This window comes from Zea mays, chromosome 7, assembly GCF_902167145.1.
Source record: "Zea mays cultivar B73 chromosome 7, Zm-B73-REFERENCE-NAM-5.0, whole genome shotgun sequence".
In the NCBI taxonomy this organism is placed as follows: domain Eukaryota; kingdom Viridiplantae; phylum Streptophyta; class Magnoliopsida; order Poales; family Poaceae; genus Zea; species Zea mays.
Genome location: NC_050102.1, coordinates 185399643 through 185416819, shown reverse-complemented (window position 1 = coordinate 185416819; position 17177 = coordinate 185399643). Strand labels below are relative to the sequence as shown.

Sequence of the window (17177 nt, the reverse complement as noted above, 5' to 3'; positions counted from 1 at the left end):
TCCTACAGGGCCTAAAGTTGAAGATCTTCAACGACCTAAACAAGTTCGGCAAGCGATGGCTCGTCGAGCTCCCTTCAGTAATCTAGAGCCTGAGGACTACTCCAAACCGAGCCACGGGGTTCATACCATTCTTCCTGGTCTACGGGGCCGAGGCTATCCTACCCACCGACTTAGAGTATGGTTCCCCAAGGCTACAGGCGCACAGCAAACACAACAATCGAGTCAGTCGTGAAGACTCTCTAGACCAGCTAAACGAAGCTCGGGTCATAGCTCTCCTTCACTTAGCAAAATATCAACAATCCCTTCGGCGCTACCACGAACGGTGAGTCCGGCCCCGGGGGTTCCAGGAAGGCGACTTGGGGCTACGACAAGACAACCAAGGACTCCACAAGCTCATCTCCCTGGGAAGGACCCTTCATCATTGCCAAGGTGCTGAAGCCGGGAACATACAAGCTTTGAACGAGGAAGGAGAAGTCTACGACAACGCCTAGAATATAGAACAACTACGTCGCTTTTACCCTAAGGCATACAGGCCCAGGCCTAATTGTAGTATGTTCCGCATATTTAATAAAGAATGGCTCTCAAGAGGCTCGGCGTTGCCTTCAAAACTGAGCCTCCCTCGGGGGCTAGAAGGGGGAACCCCTCCTCTGTGTTGCCTTTTTTCTCGCAGTTTTGAAAAACATACATGTTTTGCAGCCTCTCCCTAAGTTGTAACGAGAAACCCCCAAGGAACAGAGGATGTCCCGACTAAGGAAGAATAAATGAGTCACTAGAACACTTACGCCTCAGGGATACAGTTTCCTCACTCACTACTCTCTCCCCAAAGGGAAACTCGCGTTCTAACAGGGACACCGCGGTAGGATTAAGGAAACAGGCGCAAGACAGCAGAAAAACACACAACAAAAGGATATGAGTTTAAACACTTAGTATTTGCAAAGAGTCTTAGCATATATTACAAAAACATTGATAATTCCCCGCATGGCTAGGGCCATCTTCACGCCGCTGGAGGAGGTCTCGCAGGAGGCTCGGCGGCCACATGCGATGGGGAAAGAGGCACCGCCTCGTCCTCGAAGTGACGAGCCCACAAAGTCCTCGGCCCCTCGACGACGTCCATCAGCCTCTGCCCTTCAGCAGCAGCCAGCTCGGGCTTGTCGGGAAGTACGAAGCCGTCGCACACCCGCTCGAGGTCAATCTCGTAGTGGGAAGCGACCACCACCAGGGCTCGCTTCACCCGAGGTGGACAGCCCTGCGGAGCTCACCCCATACGAAGTCGCCCAGGGCTTGCATGCAAGGCCGCATGGGTCCAACCCGCGGCATGCCCACCACATCGAGGTCTTGAAAGAGGTCTGCCACCGCCTCGGCCCCCTGTTGCTCCACGGTCCAAGCCATGCCCTCCAGACTCTTCTCAAGACCTAGAAAGTGGACGAAGGGGCCAAGACAAGGCTAAGACAAAGAGCCGAATCCGAAAAGAGAAAAATAGGACGACAACAACACACCTTCTATTTGGGCGGCCAGGGCTTGACCCGAGGACCAGTCGTCCTCCAGGGACTTGGCGAGGGAGTTACGTTCCTCCGTCACCGCTTGGAGGCCCTCCTGCGCCCACCGTAGCACCTCCTCACGGTGGTCTGCCTCTGCCTTCAGACCAAGGACCTCAGCCCTCAGTCGACAGGCCTCCTTGCGGTCGGCTACACCCTCCTCCTTCAGTCCCTTGCACCGGGACGTCAGGTTGGCCACTTCGGCGCTCCTCTAGGCCAACTACTCGTTCGATCGAAGCAACATGGTTCGGTGGCGCTGCAGTGCTTCCCAGACCCCCCGTTCGCGGCGGGGGAAGATGGACTTAGCAATAGACCGCAGCATGAGATCATGTAAAGAAACGAAACTCCCATCACCACATGCTAAGGGACAAGCAACCTCAGCAAAGAAGAGGCCAATGCCCTTACATGGTCCTGTGCCTGGAACTCAGCCCAGACATCTCGCTCGTTGACGTTGTCGAGAATGAAGTATGGATCGCCTTCGGTAGACACCCACGCCAGGGGCGCCTTTGAATGGAACGAGGTATCCGGCTGGGAGCGGACGAGATCACCGGTAACCCCGCGATAGGGGGCTCGACGATAATCGCGTCGCTGCGCAGTGGCCCGAAGGGTATCTTCCCCCACCCCTCTGAGGTGCAGGCCTCCTCTGCGTGCCTCGCCCCTGAGCTCGGCACAGCTTCGGAGGTGTTAGGGACATCGTGCAGGAGGTCGGAGACCATGGGCGTCGTGGCACGCGGCGCAGCCTCCGCCTCATCCTTGGAGGAGACAACGATGGCCCCAGCCGACGACGCGGGATGCGCGGGAACCACCTCAGCCGCAGCTATGTCAGGCTCGACCAGTGCCCCGGGAACGTGCACAACCACCTCAGCACCCTACTGAGATGGCTCCTGGGCAGAAGGGTGTGGGACGAGGCCCCCGCGGACGTCCCCACGTTGCGCTTCACCGCCTTAGTGGCAGTAAAGATCGGTGCATCGGCCCAGTGCTTGGTGCTAAAAAACAGAAACGACTATAAAAATTGGTACGCAAGTAGACTTTCCCGCATTATGGATACGTACCCGGAGACAGGTAAAAACGGACGCCTTGCCCTCCGGATCCTTGGCCCCTACTGCCCAACCAACGACGAAGGCGGGGCAGTGGTCACCTCTTCTGCAACCCTCGGCGTGGGGGCCGAGGGCGTAGCGATAGCCCGAGCCACCGCGGACCCCGGGACAGCAATGTGAGGGGGAGTGACAGGCCCCTCCTCCGTGTTGCCTCCAGTGGGCGGCCGCTAAGGTGACCCCCCGCCGCCTTCGCAGGGACGACGAAGGCTTCCACGGGAAGGGGTGTGACTTCTTCCTCCACGACCTCTGCCTCTTTAGCCTCAGCAGGTATGGGAGCAAGCTCGACAGATGCCCGCGCCTCGGACAAGGATGCTGCCGGCCCCTGCGAGGGAAGGGCTGCGTCGCCAGAAGGGCCCGTGGAAGCTGGCGCGGAACTGAGCCTAGCCTCAGGGCTGAAGCCGGCACGGACCTCCATCATCATCATCATCATCATCATCATCGTCATCATCATCATCCTCTTCCTCAGTGCTGGAGAGAGGACTCGAGCAGGAGCCCCTCCCTCACCTGCGCTCTGCGGCGCATCTCCAACGCGTCGCGGGCCACCATATTCTTGCGGGTCCACCTCTTTGCCTCGTCTTTCTTTTGCTGCTGCTCTTCGACCGCCAGCCGGCGCACCTGCCTGGCCGCCACGTCCTTGGGACCGGGGGTCGGGCAGTCTAGAAGCCTCAGAGTCCCTGCCGAGAGACAGGAAGGTAAGACTGGGACGAAAAGGAAGAAATTGAAGATCAAAAAAGAAAAACAAAAGACTCACCAAGGACACGAACCCCTCCTCGGGGCGCATTGGCACTATGACAAAATAATCTGTCTTCCCCACCGTTCCCTTCACCCGCTGGAGGAGTTCGTCGGTGGAGATGGCGTCCGAGGCCATCCAAGAACTTTCCACGGAGGCCTCGGGGGTCATCTCGTCGAGGCAGAGTTGACGGTCGGCCAGCGGCAGCACCCACTGCCGGTGGAAGGTCACGACAACTCCAACCACGGTCCTGGAGCTTCCGCAAAGCCTCCAGCAGCGACTTCATGTGGGTCTGGAGATCCCGTGGCAGACCCCACCTCCACTTCTCCTCCACTCCGAGGACGGCGTGGTGAGTAAACTCCGGCAACCGCGCATCGTCGTTACGGAGGTAGAACCATCGACTCTGCCACCCCTTGTTCGACGAGGTAAGGGTGGCAGGGATGTAAAGTGCCACCCGATCCGAGCGTAGCTGGAGCGTGCAGCAACCAGCGCGGACGGCGTGGCGCACCCTCCTCACCTCGCTAGGGAGGGAGAAGGGCTCCGTGCGGAAAAGGTGGAGCCACAGGTCCCAGTGGGGCTCAATCCCCAGGAATCCCTAGCAGACGGCGGAGAAGATTGCCGCCTGCACAATGGAGTTGGGGTTTAAGTTGTGCAGCTCCACCCTGTAACAGTGCGGCAAGGCCCGCATGAAGCGGCTCGCTGGAACCCCAAAGCCCCATTCATGGAACGAGGTAAAGCTAAAGATGTGGCCTGTGGGTGGATTCAACACCGGCTCATCGTGCGGTGCGATCCACTCGGGCTGTGGGCTAGTGGTTCGGGGCCGGAGCAGGCCGGCGTCAACCAGCGCTTCTAGATCCACGTTGGTAATGGAAGACACAAGCCACGGGTCACGGGGAGGAAGGACGGCGATCTTTTCTGCCATCGAAACAAACAGAAGGCGAGAGGAAGGCGAAGAGCTCTCTAGGCAGAAGGTGAAAATGGTGTTTGAAGGCAAAGGATTGAAACTGCAAGGGTAACGGTCTGAAGTCCTCCCTCTCGGTCAGCTTTATAGGACGGACAGAGCCACCAAGGTACGATTCGAAAAGCAGCTGAACGACGGTCGTTTCGAATTCCGTGAGAACGCATGCCACGAACGGTCGGTTGGTAGGCAGAACATCCCGTCACATTAAATGATTGTGTCCCCTTGGAGGAAAAAACACGTCGAGCGTCGTTCCACACTTGCCTCAAAAGGTACACCCTCTCTCCTTGACTATACCGCCTCCTACTCCCCTCGCCAACCGAACTAGGAAGAATCATCATCTGCCTCGGGCGACCCCCCTCGGAAAAGGAGCGGCGAATCGGAAAAAGTCGTCTTCTACCTCAGCCTGTCGCTTCGGGAGGAAAAAAAGGTATGGAAAGATATTGTTCAGAGGTTTGAATGCTCGACCCTCAGCAGGGTTCAGACGAACTGCCTCAGGACTTCAGGGCTCCAAGCCCAATATTGATCAGGGGTTCAAAGGTTGGCCCCTCAAAAGGGCTCCAATACCGCCCCAGATCACAGAGTCAGGGATGACTATATGTATGCTTGTACATGGCCTTAGCTTGGGTTGCGACCTGAGGTATCTTAAGACATATCCGAGAACCCCGGGAGCGATTCGTGACGGTATCCCATCGTAGGGATGCATCGAGCCCTCGGACCAATCGAACGGGTCTGGGACCAGGCGAATCACCCGCGGGTACCTTTGGGGCGTGTCTCCAGATCTCAAGCTGACTCCAATCGAAAGGAGCTCGGATCACCTGTTAACAACTCAATGGAAACGTCATGCTTGTTGCCCACCGAGCGTAGCATGACACGTTCCCCCTCTTCCTTCTCGCAGAGAGGCGATGAAGGGGTGTACAAACTAAAAGTCGAGACACCCCTTGATCGACCTGTTGCTCTATGCAAGGGCTCGGGGGCTGCCCTCGCAAATTACGCCAAAAGGCTCCCACGATCTGGCCAAAGATCGAACAGGACCTATCAAAGAACAAAAGCCCTCGAAGGAGTCAACCACTCCTTCAGGGGATACACCCGACGAGTGCGCTCGCGCGCACCCCTCGGAAAACATGCATGTCCTATCTCTTAAAAAGCAGCATGCTCGCGAGCCAGCGGCAGAGCCTCCAAACAAGTACCAAAAGTACTTTCTTGGAAGGCTCGGGGGCTACTGCCGGGGGCGATAATTAGGGACACCTGAATTACCACTTAACAAACGCACCTAGAGAAATAAGGACTAAACTCCCGACGGGTGATAGCCGAGCCACCTATAAAAAGCTGAGACACCCCCCGAGGGTTTCCCACCTCGAGCGGGGCTCCGCCTCGCCCGAGGACGCCTCGGCTCAGTCCGTCTCGCTCGAGCCGGTCTCGAGCAGATAGGACAAGGGTGCTCGAAAATGGGCATGGGACAGGTGCATTTAATGCGCGTGCCAACCCACGTTGTACCAGTAGAGCACAGTGGTGGATAAGACAACGATCACGTCTAAGTGCAGCGGTATGATTACGCCTGCGCCAAACAATGCGCACATGCCGCCTCACGCCCTCCGATGGGATGCCTAATACAACAAGTCGAGCGGACAAGTCTTCGGGCGCAACCTCTTCGCCTCGCCCGACCCAAGCTAAACCCTCGGGCAAATGCTCCGCCTCGCCCGAGCTCGGCCTCGGCCACCATTTACGTCGCGAATCCCACAGACGGCCACTCCGCCGAACTACAGCGCACGTCGAGAGACAGCTCGGCTAGCACCTCGGGAAGACTTCTGCGTCAACCAAGCGAGGGCTCTGATCTCGACGCCATCACACACCAGGGCGATGATGCACCGCGTAAGCAGCCTTTGGCCCATACCCCGACGCTATTACAACCACTGCGGCATAGACGGCCTCTCCCTCGGGAGCTCGGGCATACAGACGACCCCTCGGTCTCGGCCTCGGCTCTCTATGGGAAGTCAGTAGGCGCGAATCTACTGCACGGTTCGCTGTCACGTCAAATGACAGGGCATCTCTCCTTCAAAATATAAGACTTAGCTTCACCACGGATGCTCCCCTAGGTGTATAAATAGGGCTTGGTCTCTCCATTGAAATAAGAACAACGCACGTAGACGAGTTCTTGCTTTCTCACTCTGTCTTAGATATTAGCACTTGCCTCAATCATCTCTAGGGCTTGGGGACTTCCCCTCTCCCGTTGTGCTTGTAAACCCCTACTACAGGCACCACGGTGCGAGTAATATAAGCCTCATCCCCTCTGCTGGAAGTAGGGCTTCGAGAAGCTCGAACCAGGATAATCGCTTGTGTCATCTCGCACACCATCTAGAGCTAGCCACGCGACATTTTACTGGTTGGTTAAGGAACCATGGTCCAAACGTCGACACTAAGCTTTTCAGCCATGGCAGCGGAAGGAGGCGATGAAGAAAGGTGTGCGGGCTCTTTTCCTCTCCCCTGTCTCTGCACACAAACTCTTGGTTGTGGCTGAGGGAAGTGGAGGCGGCTAGGGCTGAAGACAGATGCAAGGTAAGAACCGGGAGGGATCCCCTCTCGAGCGTATATATAGGGATCAGTGAACCCACTGAGGCCTGGGCCGAGCCCCCCCCCCCCACCCGGTTTCAAAGAATCAAACCCAGAAAATGGGTTTCGGCTCTTCGAATTCCGCGCACGCGCGCCGCAACAGATAGCCTGTGGGCCGTCGCGTTAACTCCCGTCTGGGGGCCACACACCCTGTCTGGCTGACATAAGCCAACGGGCACCGCTCCGCCTCCTCAGGGTAAGTGCATCAAAAGGTGTGTGTCTCTCTTTCTCTCCTCTTTCGTTCCTCCACGGGTAGCAGGGAAGAGACATCCCCTCGGACTCCCTTCCCTGCGAAGGAAGTGAGTCCCAAGCCACATACTGATCAGGGGTTCAAAGGTTAAACCATCAGCAGGGTTTGGTAACCACCCTAGAGCACACGACTCTGAGCCCTTTACTGATCAGGGGTTCATAGGTTGGCCATTGGGCAGGGTTCGACAACCGCACTAGCGCATAGAGTCATGGATGACTCTGGGTACGTCCGTACATGGGCGAGGCTCGGGCTACAATCATGAGGTACCCGAAGACATATTTGAGACTCCCAGGAGCGATTCGTCACAGTATCCCATCGGAGGGAGGAATCGAGCCCTCGAACCCCATAAAATGGGTCCGGGACCAGGCGAATCACCTGTAGGTACTTTTGGGGCGTGTCTCCGAACCACTAGCCAACCCCTATCAAATAGGGCTCAGGCCTCCGCTCGGATCACCCGTTAACATCTCACCGGATACGTCATGCTCATTGCCCACCGAGGGTAGCATGGTGCTTTCCCCCTCTTCCTCCTTGCAGAAAGGCCACAAAGAGGCATATCATTAAAAAGTCAAAGTGTTTCTCGATCGTCCTCTCGCCCTGTGCAGAGGCTCAGGGCTGCCCTTGCACCCATGCTGCGGTAAAATTGTTGGAAACTCCAGCAACCCAATGCAGAGACTCGGGGGCTGCCTTTGCACCTAGACAACGGCTAGGTGACGAACAAAGGACTCAAGGGATGTCGTTTGCCGACTCCGGATGGGACGCGCGTACGACGAAGCATGGTCTGGCCCTCGGGAATAAACTACGCCTCGCTCGAAGCCGATCTTAGCCTCGGAACGAGATCCACCTCGCCCGAGCTCGGCCTCAGCCACCTGCCCCCCGCGAATCCCACAGGAGTCCACTCCTTTAACTGTGTCCTGCACGGCTGCGAGCCCAACAGCAAGCTCGGCCACAACCTCGAGAAGACTTCCGCCTCGCCTGAGCACGGTTTCGGCCTCGATAATACCAACGAAAGAACACCCGACGTCACCAAAAGCAACAAAGCTGACGTATTACCAAGAACTTTTCGCCATACTCACCACTGCTCCAACCACTACGACTTGGACAGCTTCCCCATCAAACAGGCTCGGGTACGTGACTGAACCCTCGGCTCTGCGTAGTCAAAGATGCAAATACAGGAACCAGACATCCCTCTCCCGGTTCAAGTCAACAGCGAGTACAAGGGCCATACCAAAGGCTATACCGGGTACAGGGACTCGACCACTGTAACACCCCATCCAATCCCTGGACCGACAATACTTACTCCTGACAGCTCTCTAGGATCATATATTGTCCCCATAGACCAACACGGGTCTTTTGTGTGCACTTTGTCCTCACTCATGCACACCCGAGAAAACTTCCTGGTCAGTCACCCATCCCAAATTGCTCCAAGCCAAGCACGCCTAACTTGGAGGTTCTTTCTAGATAGGCTTCCGAAAAAGAAGATGTACCTTGTTGACATGAGTACTATTAATTCTATTAAGCCTTGGGCTAGGATATCACCATCCCAGGGGCCAGGATATCACAGCCACGCCTCCTCTCCATACGCGACAAACCTCGGTGCCCCTGAAGACCCTCCTTGAGGCTATAAATAGAGGTGTCTAGGGATTCAGGCAGGGGGCGAACACTTCACGATTTTCACCTCCATGCAGATATTGGCACTTGCCTCAATCAACCAGGGACTTGGGATCCTTTCCCACTCCCGACCAGCTTGTACTCCCTACTGCAAGCACTTAGGTGCAGGAAATATAAGTCTCACCTCCTTTGCTGGAAGTAGAGCCTTCTCTTGCCCGAACTCGGATAAAGTCTTGAGTCTCCTTGCATCACCCATCTAGGCTAGGGCACGTAGCATTCATTCACTAGCCGGTGGGATCCTCGGGTCAAAACACCGACACTAAGATCAAAAGATTCTCCCACTTTTTGAAATATTTTTTCTTTGGCCACGATTTCACTAGAGTAGATCTTCGCGAATATCCTATAGGAAACAAGTACAAGAGCCCTTCACAATAGATTATCTGAGCTAGCAATAATCACCAAAGCCACCCAAGAATCTTCTCGGTCTCCATGATGTCTAGGTGGTGGAAAGCACCAAGCGTAACATGCATAAGTTTAGTGACTGAAGTTTGACCAGTTTTACTCCCTGGACTGCCAAATAGGGTGGGTGAGTCCTCCTAAACTTTAGTCCTTTAATCACCATGGGGGTCACTAGAAGTGACTAAACTTGCACCTTTATAGAATTTGTCCTTTAGCTAGTCCCCACTGTCACTCCAAAGAACTAGATTACTTGCATTAAATATGGATAATCATGTCTATATAATATTCTTCAGTCAGTTAGGAGTAGTTCTTAAAACAAAATAGGATATTTTAGATAGTAAATTTTAGGAGGGACCCTTATATAAGCGAGACGAGATCTTTCTATAATCTCTACACGTTTTTTTTTTATTTTTAATCACGAACGAACGGTAAAACAGATCTAGCAATTCATGCATATATAGGCTAATCGTCTCATTGCAGGAATAGCAAGGAAATGGAGACACCGGATAACCAAAAACTAACACGCTGACACCCCGGTGGGCCCCGCCACGCCACAAAGAGGACGCACTCTGAAGCGCAGATGTGCAATGCCGACATGGCAAACGTAATCTCTTTGTATCCAGCTGGGGGGAAAAAGTGCCTTCCAAATCTTTCTGCCTGTAGACTCTTCTCTTGCTGGTAAACGTTTGGCTGACCTGTCATATTGGTAGGATGGGGAGATTGCGTGGACTCCACATGGAGCAGCGCCGAGGCATTATTGCTCCTCAAGGCATGGCAAACAGCAGTGGTAGCCTGGTAGGGCAGGCAGCAACCTGCCCAAGAACACGGCTATTTGTTGGAGTGGAGGTCAAACAGACGAATCCGTCCCGTTTTCTCCTCCTGGATCGGCAAGCGAAGCAAACAGACGAATTGTGATGAGAGAGAAGATAGAGCCAATTTGCCCAATGCAGTTCGACAACAGTGGAGACTGACTGACACAAGCACACGAGACGTCTCCTTTCCTCTTTTTTTTTTTTTAAACTTTCGTGTGACAGAAGCCGGGAAAAGGTCCGTGCATGGAGAGATGGTGTTTAGTGCCTAATCCCTTATCCGATATCATCATCTTGGGCGCTTTACACGGCAGCGAGTGTTGGCTTCCTTTTGATTTGCTTTGCTTTGCTTCCAAAGGAAAACCAACAAGAACAAAGAAACGCATTCCAATGTAACCGTAGGTAGGTAGCAATCTGTAAAGTCGCTGTTAGAAATCAGCACATCATTTTCACGCGAGGACCGTACCCCGCCGCTCAAATATCTGGAACGAGCTTTTTGGAGCTACCCATACTTATATCCGCCAGTCCACTATAATTCCAGCATTTAGCACTAAACAACAATTGTATCATAATTCAATAATTTCATTATTCCGACTCATCAGACAACAATATTGTATTAGCACCCATCAAATCAAATACCCATCACTACGAGGAACCTGTGGATACCGAATATCCATCAGATACCCATCGGATAACAGGTACAAATACCGAATATCCATATTACCTGTGGATACCTTATTATATCTATAACTGTAGCCTAGCCGTGGATAACAAAATTCCACTATATCTATACCCTACGAATAATTATCCATGGTTACGAATGCGTCGTATTATTGCTCACTATGAGGAACGTCAGAAGGAGCTCGATAACGTCATCGTGATCTTGATCTATATAAATGCCCAGCCAGGTCCGCGCAAAATGCACCAGCTAGCTAACCAACCCCCCTCCCGTGCCGTTCACCACCACTTCCTTCTTCCTCCCCCTAACCGCCACTGCACTGCTTACCCCCATATAGCTAACCGCAACTGCCATTTCAACAACTTCTCGGTCAGCCTTGTCACATTTTTTTGACACATACATACATACATACATACATACATTCAATTTTAATTTGTTGGGTAAATTAAATTGGGTTCGATCGAGTCCGACGATGGCTTCTTTGATGATCAGTCTGTCGTCATTCGTGATCCTATCATTCTTTCAAGGTATAGTAGGCAGGCACTGTGATTGGCAATGGTGGATTCTTTCTAGCTTCCTGGGTTTGAGCTCTCTGGCAACGGCTTAATTACGTCCGGATGCATTGCGCGTGCAGGTGCGGCCGGCGGGATCACGTTCACGTTCACGAACCGGTGCGGCGGCACGGTGTGGCCGGGGTTGCTGGCCAACTCCGGGAGCTCGCCGCTGCAGACGACGGGGTTCGAGCTGGGGCCCGGCGAGACGCGGTCGCTGACGGCGCCGCCGGGGTGGTCGGGGCGGTTCTGGGCGCGCACGGGGTGCGCGTTCGACGCCGCGTCGGGCAAGGGCGCGTGCGCGACGGGGGACTGCGGGTCGGGCGAGGTGGAGTGCCGCGGCAGGGGCGCGACCCCGCCGGCGACGCTGGCGGAGTTCACGCTGGGCGGCGGGGGCAAGGACTACTACGACGTGAGCCTGGTGGACGGCTACAACCTGCCCATGGTGGTGGAGGCGGCGGCGCCGGGCTGCCCCGTCACGGGCTGCCTGGTGGACCTCAACGAGCGGTGCCCAGTGGAGCTGCGCGCCGGCGGCCAGGCCTGCCGCAGCGCGTGCGAGGCGTTCGGCACGCCCGAGTACTGCTGCAGCGGCCAGTTCGGCAACCCGGACACGTGCCACCCCTCGCCCTACTCGCAGATGTTTAAGGCGGCGTGCCCGCGCTCCTACAGCTACGCCTACGACGACGCCACCTCCACCTTCACTTGCACCGGCACCGACTACTCCATCACCTTCTGCCCGCCTCGCGCTGGCACGTCCAGCAGGTAAAGAGAGAACGAAGCATCAAACTGGGATGGCGAAAGGAGGCGCTTTAATTAAATTGTTCGCCATGCTTCTTTTGCTGCCCTGCACCGCATTTGTTCCTTCCCCACCATGTATGGCCATGGACAGCTCGAGAAAAGCTTGGAATCTCACGGCCACACGGTTGATCTCTGTGTGCAGCCAGAAGGCGACCAAGGGCCCCTTGCCGACGCCCAGGGACGTGCAGCTCGAGGGCGACTCGTGGCTGGCGAGCCTGGCCACCGGCGAGACGGACGCCGCGACGTCGACGGCGGCGGCGTCGCTGCTCCAGGCCGCATCGGCAGCGGCCGCAGTCGTTGCCTTGCTTTTATGACCGGATCGACGACGGCGGCGGATGGATGAGGACGGCGAAGCATATATTCTTTAGCCTTTTGTCTTTGTGGATAGTGAAGTTGTTTGTTGGCAAGGTGGCGGTAATAGCCTCTAGCGCTATTATATATATATATATATATATATATATATATATATATATATATATATATATATATATATATATATATATATATATATATATATATATATATATATATATATATATATAATATGGATTTTATTTTATCAGCAAATTTAAGATGCACCTTACATGTCAGCAAAACATATGCATTCGTTTATTTTCCTCAGTCTCAGCAAAACACTGTTTCTTTACTTCTTTCTTTTTTTTTAGTCTTCCTTGTCACATGCAGTATGCTAAGTAAATATTCAGCACGTTCTATCATAATGATGTTGCGTTTTAGCTTCCTGCAGCTCCTTTTCAGATTCATTGGCATTTGTTTCACTCACTTCCTATGCTTTAGTTCCAATACCAAGAGTAGTGAGGTATCACCGTATCAGTGACAGACAGGATTTTCGTGTTTTCAGACATAGAATCTCTTTAAAAAAAGGATTGGGACTTGATCGATCCTGTTATTAGTGTGGTCACCACAGTCCATTAGATACGGGGAGTCGGCAGAAAAGAAAACGGCCGCAGATCTTAATTTCCCAAGATTCGGATGGCCCACGTAGATATGGCATCAGAAGGCAGAGAAAAGGGTTTAGGGAGCTTACAAACGCCAAAGAAGTTATAGATGCCCCAGTGGTAACCATCTTTGTTGACTTCTTATCGAGAAAGGTAGAAGATGAGTACAGAACGGATGTTGCTTGAACTGAACGTTCCAAAGAGGGAGAAGGGCAGCCTATGCGACTTTTTTTTTGGTTCTGGAAAAATCACCTCATATACATATACATCAAGGAACAATGCGAAAGGAAGGCGTCCAGTGAAGATTCAGGTCAGAAAGTTTTAGGAAAGTTGTGTAAAACAGTAAAAGACTCACACGAGACCTTCTATGCGACCAAAAACAATACGACAAAGTTACTAAAAATGTAACAAAAGCAAACCTACCGCTTGAACCAGCCTATATATCTCCGATACAAATTTGAAGGCCACGCGGAACATGGGGTTTAGCTAGAGTTTTTTGGGCCTGTGTAATCTTGTGAGACCTGTGAGGCCGCTCGCGTGCTCATATCCTGCTTCTTTTGCTCGTAGGCCTCCAGCCCAGCCTAGGGGAGGCTGCCTCGCTAGGAGCCCATGGCCCATCTCCTTCCCTAGAAAAAATGGTGGGGATAGAATAGAAACGATGGATACGGTACTGTTGGATGATTGTTTTTTTTTCGCCCTAAAATCTGTATTGGGACGAGATGCTTTATATACGTTTCAAGAGTAGACACCGTGCTGGCGAACCAGCAAAATCTGCAGGCCGCAGCCCCCCCTCAATTAGTACTTAGTGGCAATCAACTGTATCAATCAAATTGATCCCATCTTTTCCCTAGAAATAGAATAAAGACAAGAATGGCCCTTAAAATTGCGGAGGTGCTTCTGAATTCCAACGCTTCCACAGAGCCGCCGGCGCCGCGTGCGTTGCTAAGCTAACCCACCCTCTCCGCCACGGCTGACCTGCTCAACCGCTTGCTCTCGTGGATCTTGGCGTACACCCTCTTCGTCCGGACGCAGAGCAGGACGTCGAGGCCGAACCCGACGACGCAGGCGAGCGCCATGATCAGGAAGACGAGGCGGTAGCAGTGTGCGCCGACGCAGGTGTTGCCGCCGCCGGGCACCGCGGTGGCTTCCGCGTCGTAGAGGAGGCCCGCCAGCAGGCCCGAGAAGAGGAAGGAGCCGAGCGGCAGGTTGAGGATGAGGACGTTGTAGACGAGACCGTAGTACTTGAGGCCGAACAGCTCCGACGCCGTGGGCACGGTGACCGCCAGCCGCACGCCGTAGCAGATGCCGACGACCACCGAGCCGATGAAGAGGGAGCCTGGCATCGCCAGCGCCATCACGATGTATCCGACGGCCATCAGGACCTGCGAGGCTGCGTTCCACAGCGGGCGGGGAATACCTCGTGTCCTGGGCACTATATATGTCAACATTTTCTTCTTCTGGATTTGGAGTTATATGATTCCATTCCATACCAATTGCCAATTCGGGTAATAAGTAACTTACTTGATGAAGTGCTCGGAGATGGTGCCGGAGGCGATGCGACCGAAGAATCCCCAGATGCTGGTCATGGAGACGAAGAGGGAGACGTCGACGTAGCCCATGGCCACGCCCATCTGCCCCAGGTTGTTCATCACGGCCAGCCCCGTGCCCACGCCCATCAGGAACGACGCGAACATCAGCCAGAAGTCCAGCGACGTGAGCGTCTGCGCGATCGTGTGCTCCTCCCCGAGGCGCGGCCGCTCTCCGGGAGCACGCGCCTCCTTCGCGACGAGAAGCAGCGGCGCGGCCGCGGCCAAGGAGTCCGCCTCCTCGAGGTCGGCGTTCGCGGCCTTGCGGGTCTCCGCCCACGATTTCCACGCCAGGATCGCCGGCACGGCAGCGGGGGACGCGAGGAGCACCAGGAGCACGGCGACGAAGACGACCCCGCCCCCGCCGCCGAGCCCCGTGAGGTCCGCGGCGAGGAGGTACAGCGCGATTGCCACGGCGAGCGAGTTGATCGCGGCGAAGCAGCGCCCGTCGTCGTCCTCGTCCGCAGCGGCGGCGCCCTCGCGGAGGAACACCATGGCGAGCGCGCAGACGGCGGCCGGCACGACGGCGAGCATGACGAGGAACGAGGCCGGGTCGTCGGCGAAGAGCGCGGAGCAGGTGTCGGTGAAGATGGCGGTGCTGAGGCCGACGTAGCCCTTGAGCAGGCCGGAGACGGGGCCCCTACTCCGGCGGAAGTTGCGGATGCAGGTGACGAGCACGGCGGTGTTCATCCATGTGGTGCTGTTCCCGCCGAGACAGAGGAAGACGCACATCTGCCAGTACGGGAGCGGCGCGACGGCCCCGGACACGACCATCCACTGCGCGCCGTAGCCGAGGAGGCCCTCGAGGGAGCCGACGGCGAGGAGGAGCCAGGTGGGGACGCGGTCGGACGCCAGCCCCGCGAGGAGGCCGAACGCCTTGCCGACGTCCTTGGCGACGGAGAGGCCGTTGAGCTGCAGCTGCGTGAGGCCCATGAGCGTCTTGAGCGCGTGCGAGTAGTTGGAGAAGGTGTAGTTGTTGCCGGAGATGCACTGCACCCACACCGCCGTCACCAGCCCCAGCCACCGCCCCCAGCGCGTCCCCGCCATTAGGGCCTTTCCTTGCTTGCTTCGAGTTCAATCAAGGTGGCGCGCGTTTGGTCGCTTGGTGCTTGGCCGTGTGTCCCGAGGAGGAGGAGGAGGAGGTACGGAAGGGGCGGTGGAGGCGCGTCGCTTTCCGGTGCGTCGGGCGGGACTCGAGGATTCGTTCGGTCTGGTCGGCCGTAGGAGCAGGGCCGGTGGTTTTATCAGCGGCTGAGAGAGGGAGGGTACGGCTTTTCTTGGAGTAATTTATTGGTTTTTAGAAAGAGTATACAAGCGATTATTATATGATTTTGATGGTTTTTGAATTGTTATGGAAGGAAGTGTCATGGTTTTGAGTTTTGATGTTTTTTTGTTTGAGCCCTTGACCCTAGGCTGCTGGTACCATCACCGGAAGCGAAGCGTGCAGGCTAGTTCCCGTCCGTCAAGCATCGGCAAGCCCGCTCCCAAACATCTGCATGAGTAGCCTACCTACGCAAAAGCAACACGCACGTCTCCATCTGCCCTACTGCGGCCTGCCTGTCAACAGCAGCCTAAATTAATAAACAATAATAATAATATACTGAAACCAAAACACACACGGTTCATTGTGCGGCACGAAAATGGTTTGCTTTAGTTCGTCAGAAACCCGTAAGCATCTCCCAAAGGTAATCGGGTTCAGGACGTGCCGCCAAGCATGTCCAATCAAACCTTTTCCCTGCAGCCTTTCTCTGCTCGTGTTACTGTTTTTTTTTTCATGCCACTTGCCGGTTAGTGTCATAGAAAACATTTCTTGCCCCAGACGATCTTTTGTTGCCCCGGCCGCCGGCGAGGTAAGCCAAGTTCGCCAGTGCTACCACTGATCATGAACGAGAGAAAGCGACGTGACACACTGTTTCTGACTTCTGACTATGATCTTTGCTGCGGCGGGAGGAGAAGCAAAGTGCGGATGGAATTGTTTGTACCGAGCTCAGTTTTTAAAAACTGTTAATGTTCAGTCTCTACAGTTGTGTAGCCTTTTTTTTCAGAAGCAGCCGAAACAGCTATACAAAACTGATAGCCGAAACAACGGATTCGTAAAGAATCTTTTGAAGGCCCAGCCAAAAGGTCAGGTCTGATCTTTTCATTGTAATTTGTAGAGATCACTGTTTGGGCGTCAAATCGATACGCATTCCCGTAATCTATTTATTAGCTGCAAGCTATTTTTTTGTTAAGAAAGGTGTTTGGTTCTAACGTATCAGCTAATTATAAAACTAACTATAATTTTAACTAGCATTCAAACATTCTATACGGTAGGTGATAAACTTTATCTTGAACACATCCTGCAATGAACCTTATCTTGAACACTGTCAGGTTTGCAGGTTTTTTTCCCCCGAAAGACCGAGAGCCAAGGGAGACGAAATGGTAGTGATAGGGACCGGTCGAAGAGAGAAGTCGGCGCTGCACGTCCTGACTGATGGAGTACGTGACGGGACACTCCAAAGATCACGTCGGTCGTACAAGACAGCGACGGTACTCGTTCAGCATCTCGCTA

At 54.4% G+C, this 17177-nt stretch overlaps 2 protein-coding genes and 1 long non-coding RNA gene across 5 annotated transcripts; 1 reads left to right on the top strand and 2 right to left on the bottom strand.

Annotated features, from left to right (window-relative positions):
* Positions 1-910: 910 nt before the first annotated feature.
* On the bottom strand, positions 911-2228 carry LOC103633631 (uncharacterized). 2 transcript variants are annotated; one of them, XR_002263631.2, is made up of 3 exons: positions 1941-2225; positions 1497-1836; positions 911-1412 (listed from the first exon to the last, which is right to left on the bottom strand). It is a non-coding gene; the product is annotated as an uncharacterized lncRNA (long non-coding RNA). The 2 variants fall into 2 exon arrangements; XR_004851641.1 differs by having other exon boundaries at positions 1497-2228.
* Positions 2229-10625: 8397 nt separating this feature from the next.
* Positions 10626-12800, top strand: LOC103633630 (thaumatin-like protein 1). The gene is made up of 3 exons (XM_008655353.4): positions 10626-11262; positions 11370-12048; positions 12227-12800. Exons 1-3 carry the CDS (start codon positions 11208-11210, stop codon positions 12396-12398), a joined length of 906 nt encoding a protein of 301 aa, XP_008653575.1. The 5' UTR covers positions 10626-11207; the 3' UTR covers positions 12399-12800.
* Positions 12801-13654: 854 nt separating this feature from the next.
* Positions 13655-16725, bottom strand: LOC100501794 (Major facilitator superfamily protein). 2 transcript variants are annotated; one of them, XM_020540679.3, is made up of 2 exons: positions 14562-16725; positions 13655-14472 (listed from the first exon to the last, which is right to left on the bottom strand). In XM_020540679.3, exons 1-2 carry the CDS (start codon positions 15671-15673, stop codon positions 13983-13985), a joined length of 1602 nt encoding a protein of 533 aa, XP_020396268.1. In that variant the 5' UTR covers positions 15674-16725; the 3' UTR covers positions 13655-13982. The 2 variants fall into 2 exon arrangements, with proteins under 2 accessions (XP_020396268.1, NP_001310335.1); NM_001323406.1 differs by having other exon boundaries at positions 13961-14465; positions 14562-15825.
* Between the last annotated feature and the right edge of the window lie 452 nt (positions 16726-17177).

What these genes read in the sequence shown, in the direction of transcription:
- LOC103633630 (XM_008655353.4), top strand. Translation starts at nt 11,208, where the DNA reads ATGGCTTCTTTGATGATCAGTCTGTCGTCATTCGTGATCCTATCATTC. An exon ending in GATCCTATCATTCTTTCAAG is followed by an intron (nt 11,263 to 11,369) that starts GTATAGTAGGCA and finishes TTGCGCGTGCAG; the next exon opens with GTGCGGCCGGCGGGATCACG. An exon ending in CGCGCTGGCACGTCCAGCAG is followed by an intron (nt 12,049 to 12,226) that starts GTAAAGAGAGAA and finishes CTCTGTGTGCAG; the next exon opens with CCAGAAGGCGACCAAGGGCC.
- LOC100501794 (XM_020540679.3), bottom strand. Translation starts at nt 15,673, where the DNA reads ATGGCGGGGACGCGCTGGGGGCGGTGGCTGGGGCTGGTGACGGCGGTG. An exon ending in ATCTCCGAGCACTTCATCAA is followed by an intron (nt 14,473 to 14,561) that starts GTAAGTTACTTA and finishes TGACATATATAG; the next exon opens with TGCCCAGGACACGAGGTATT.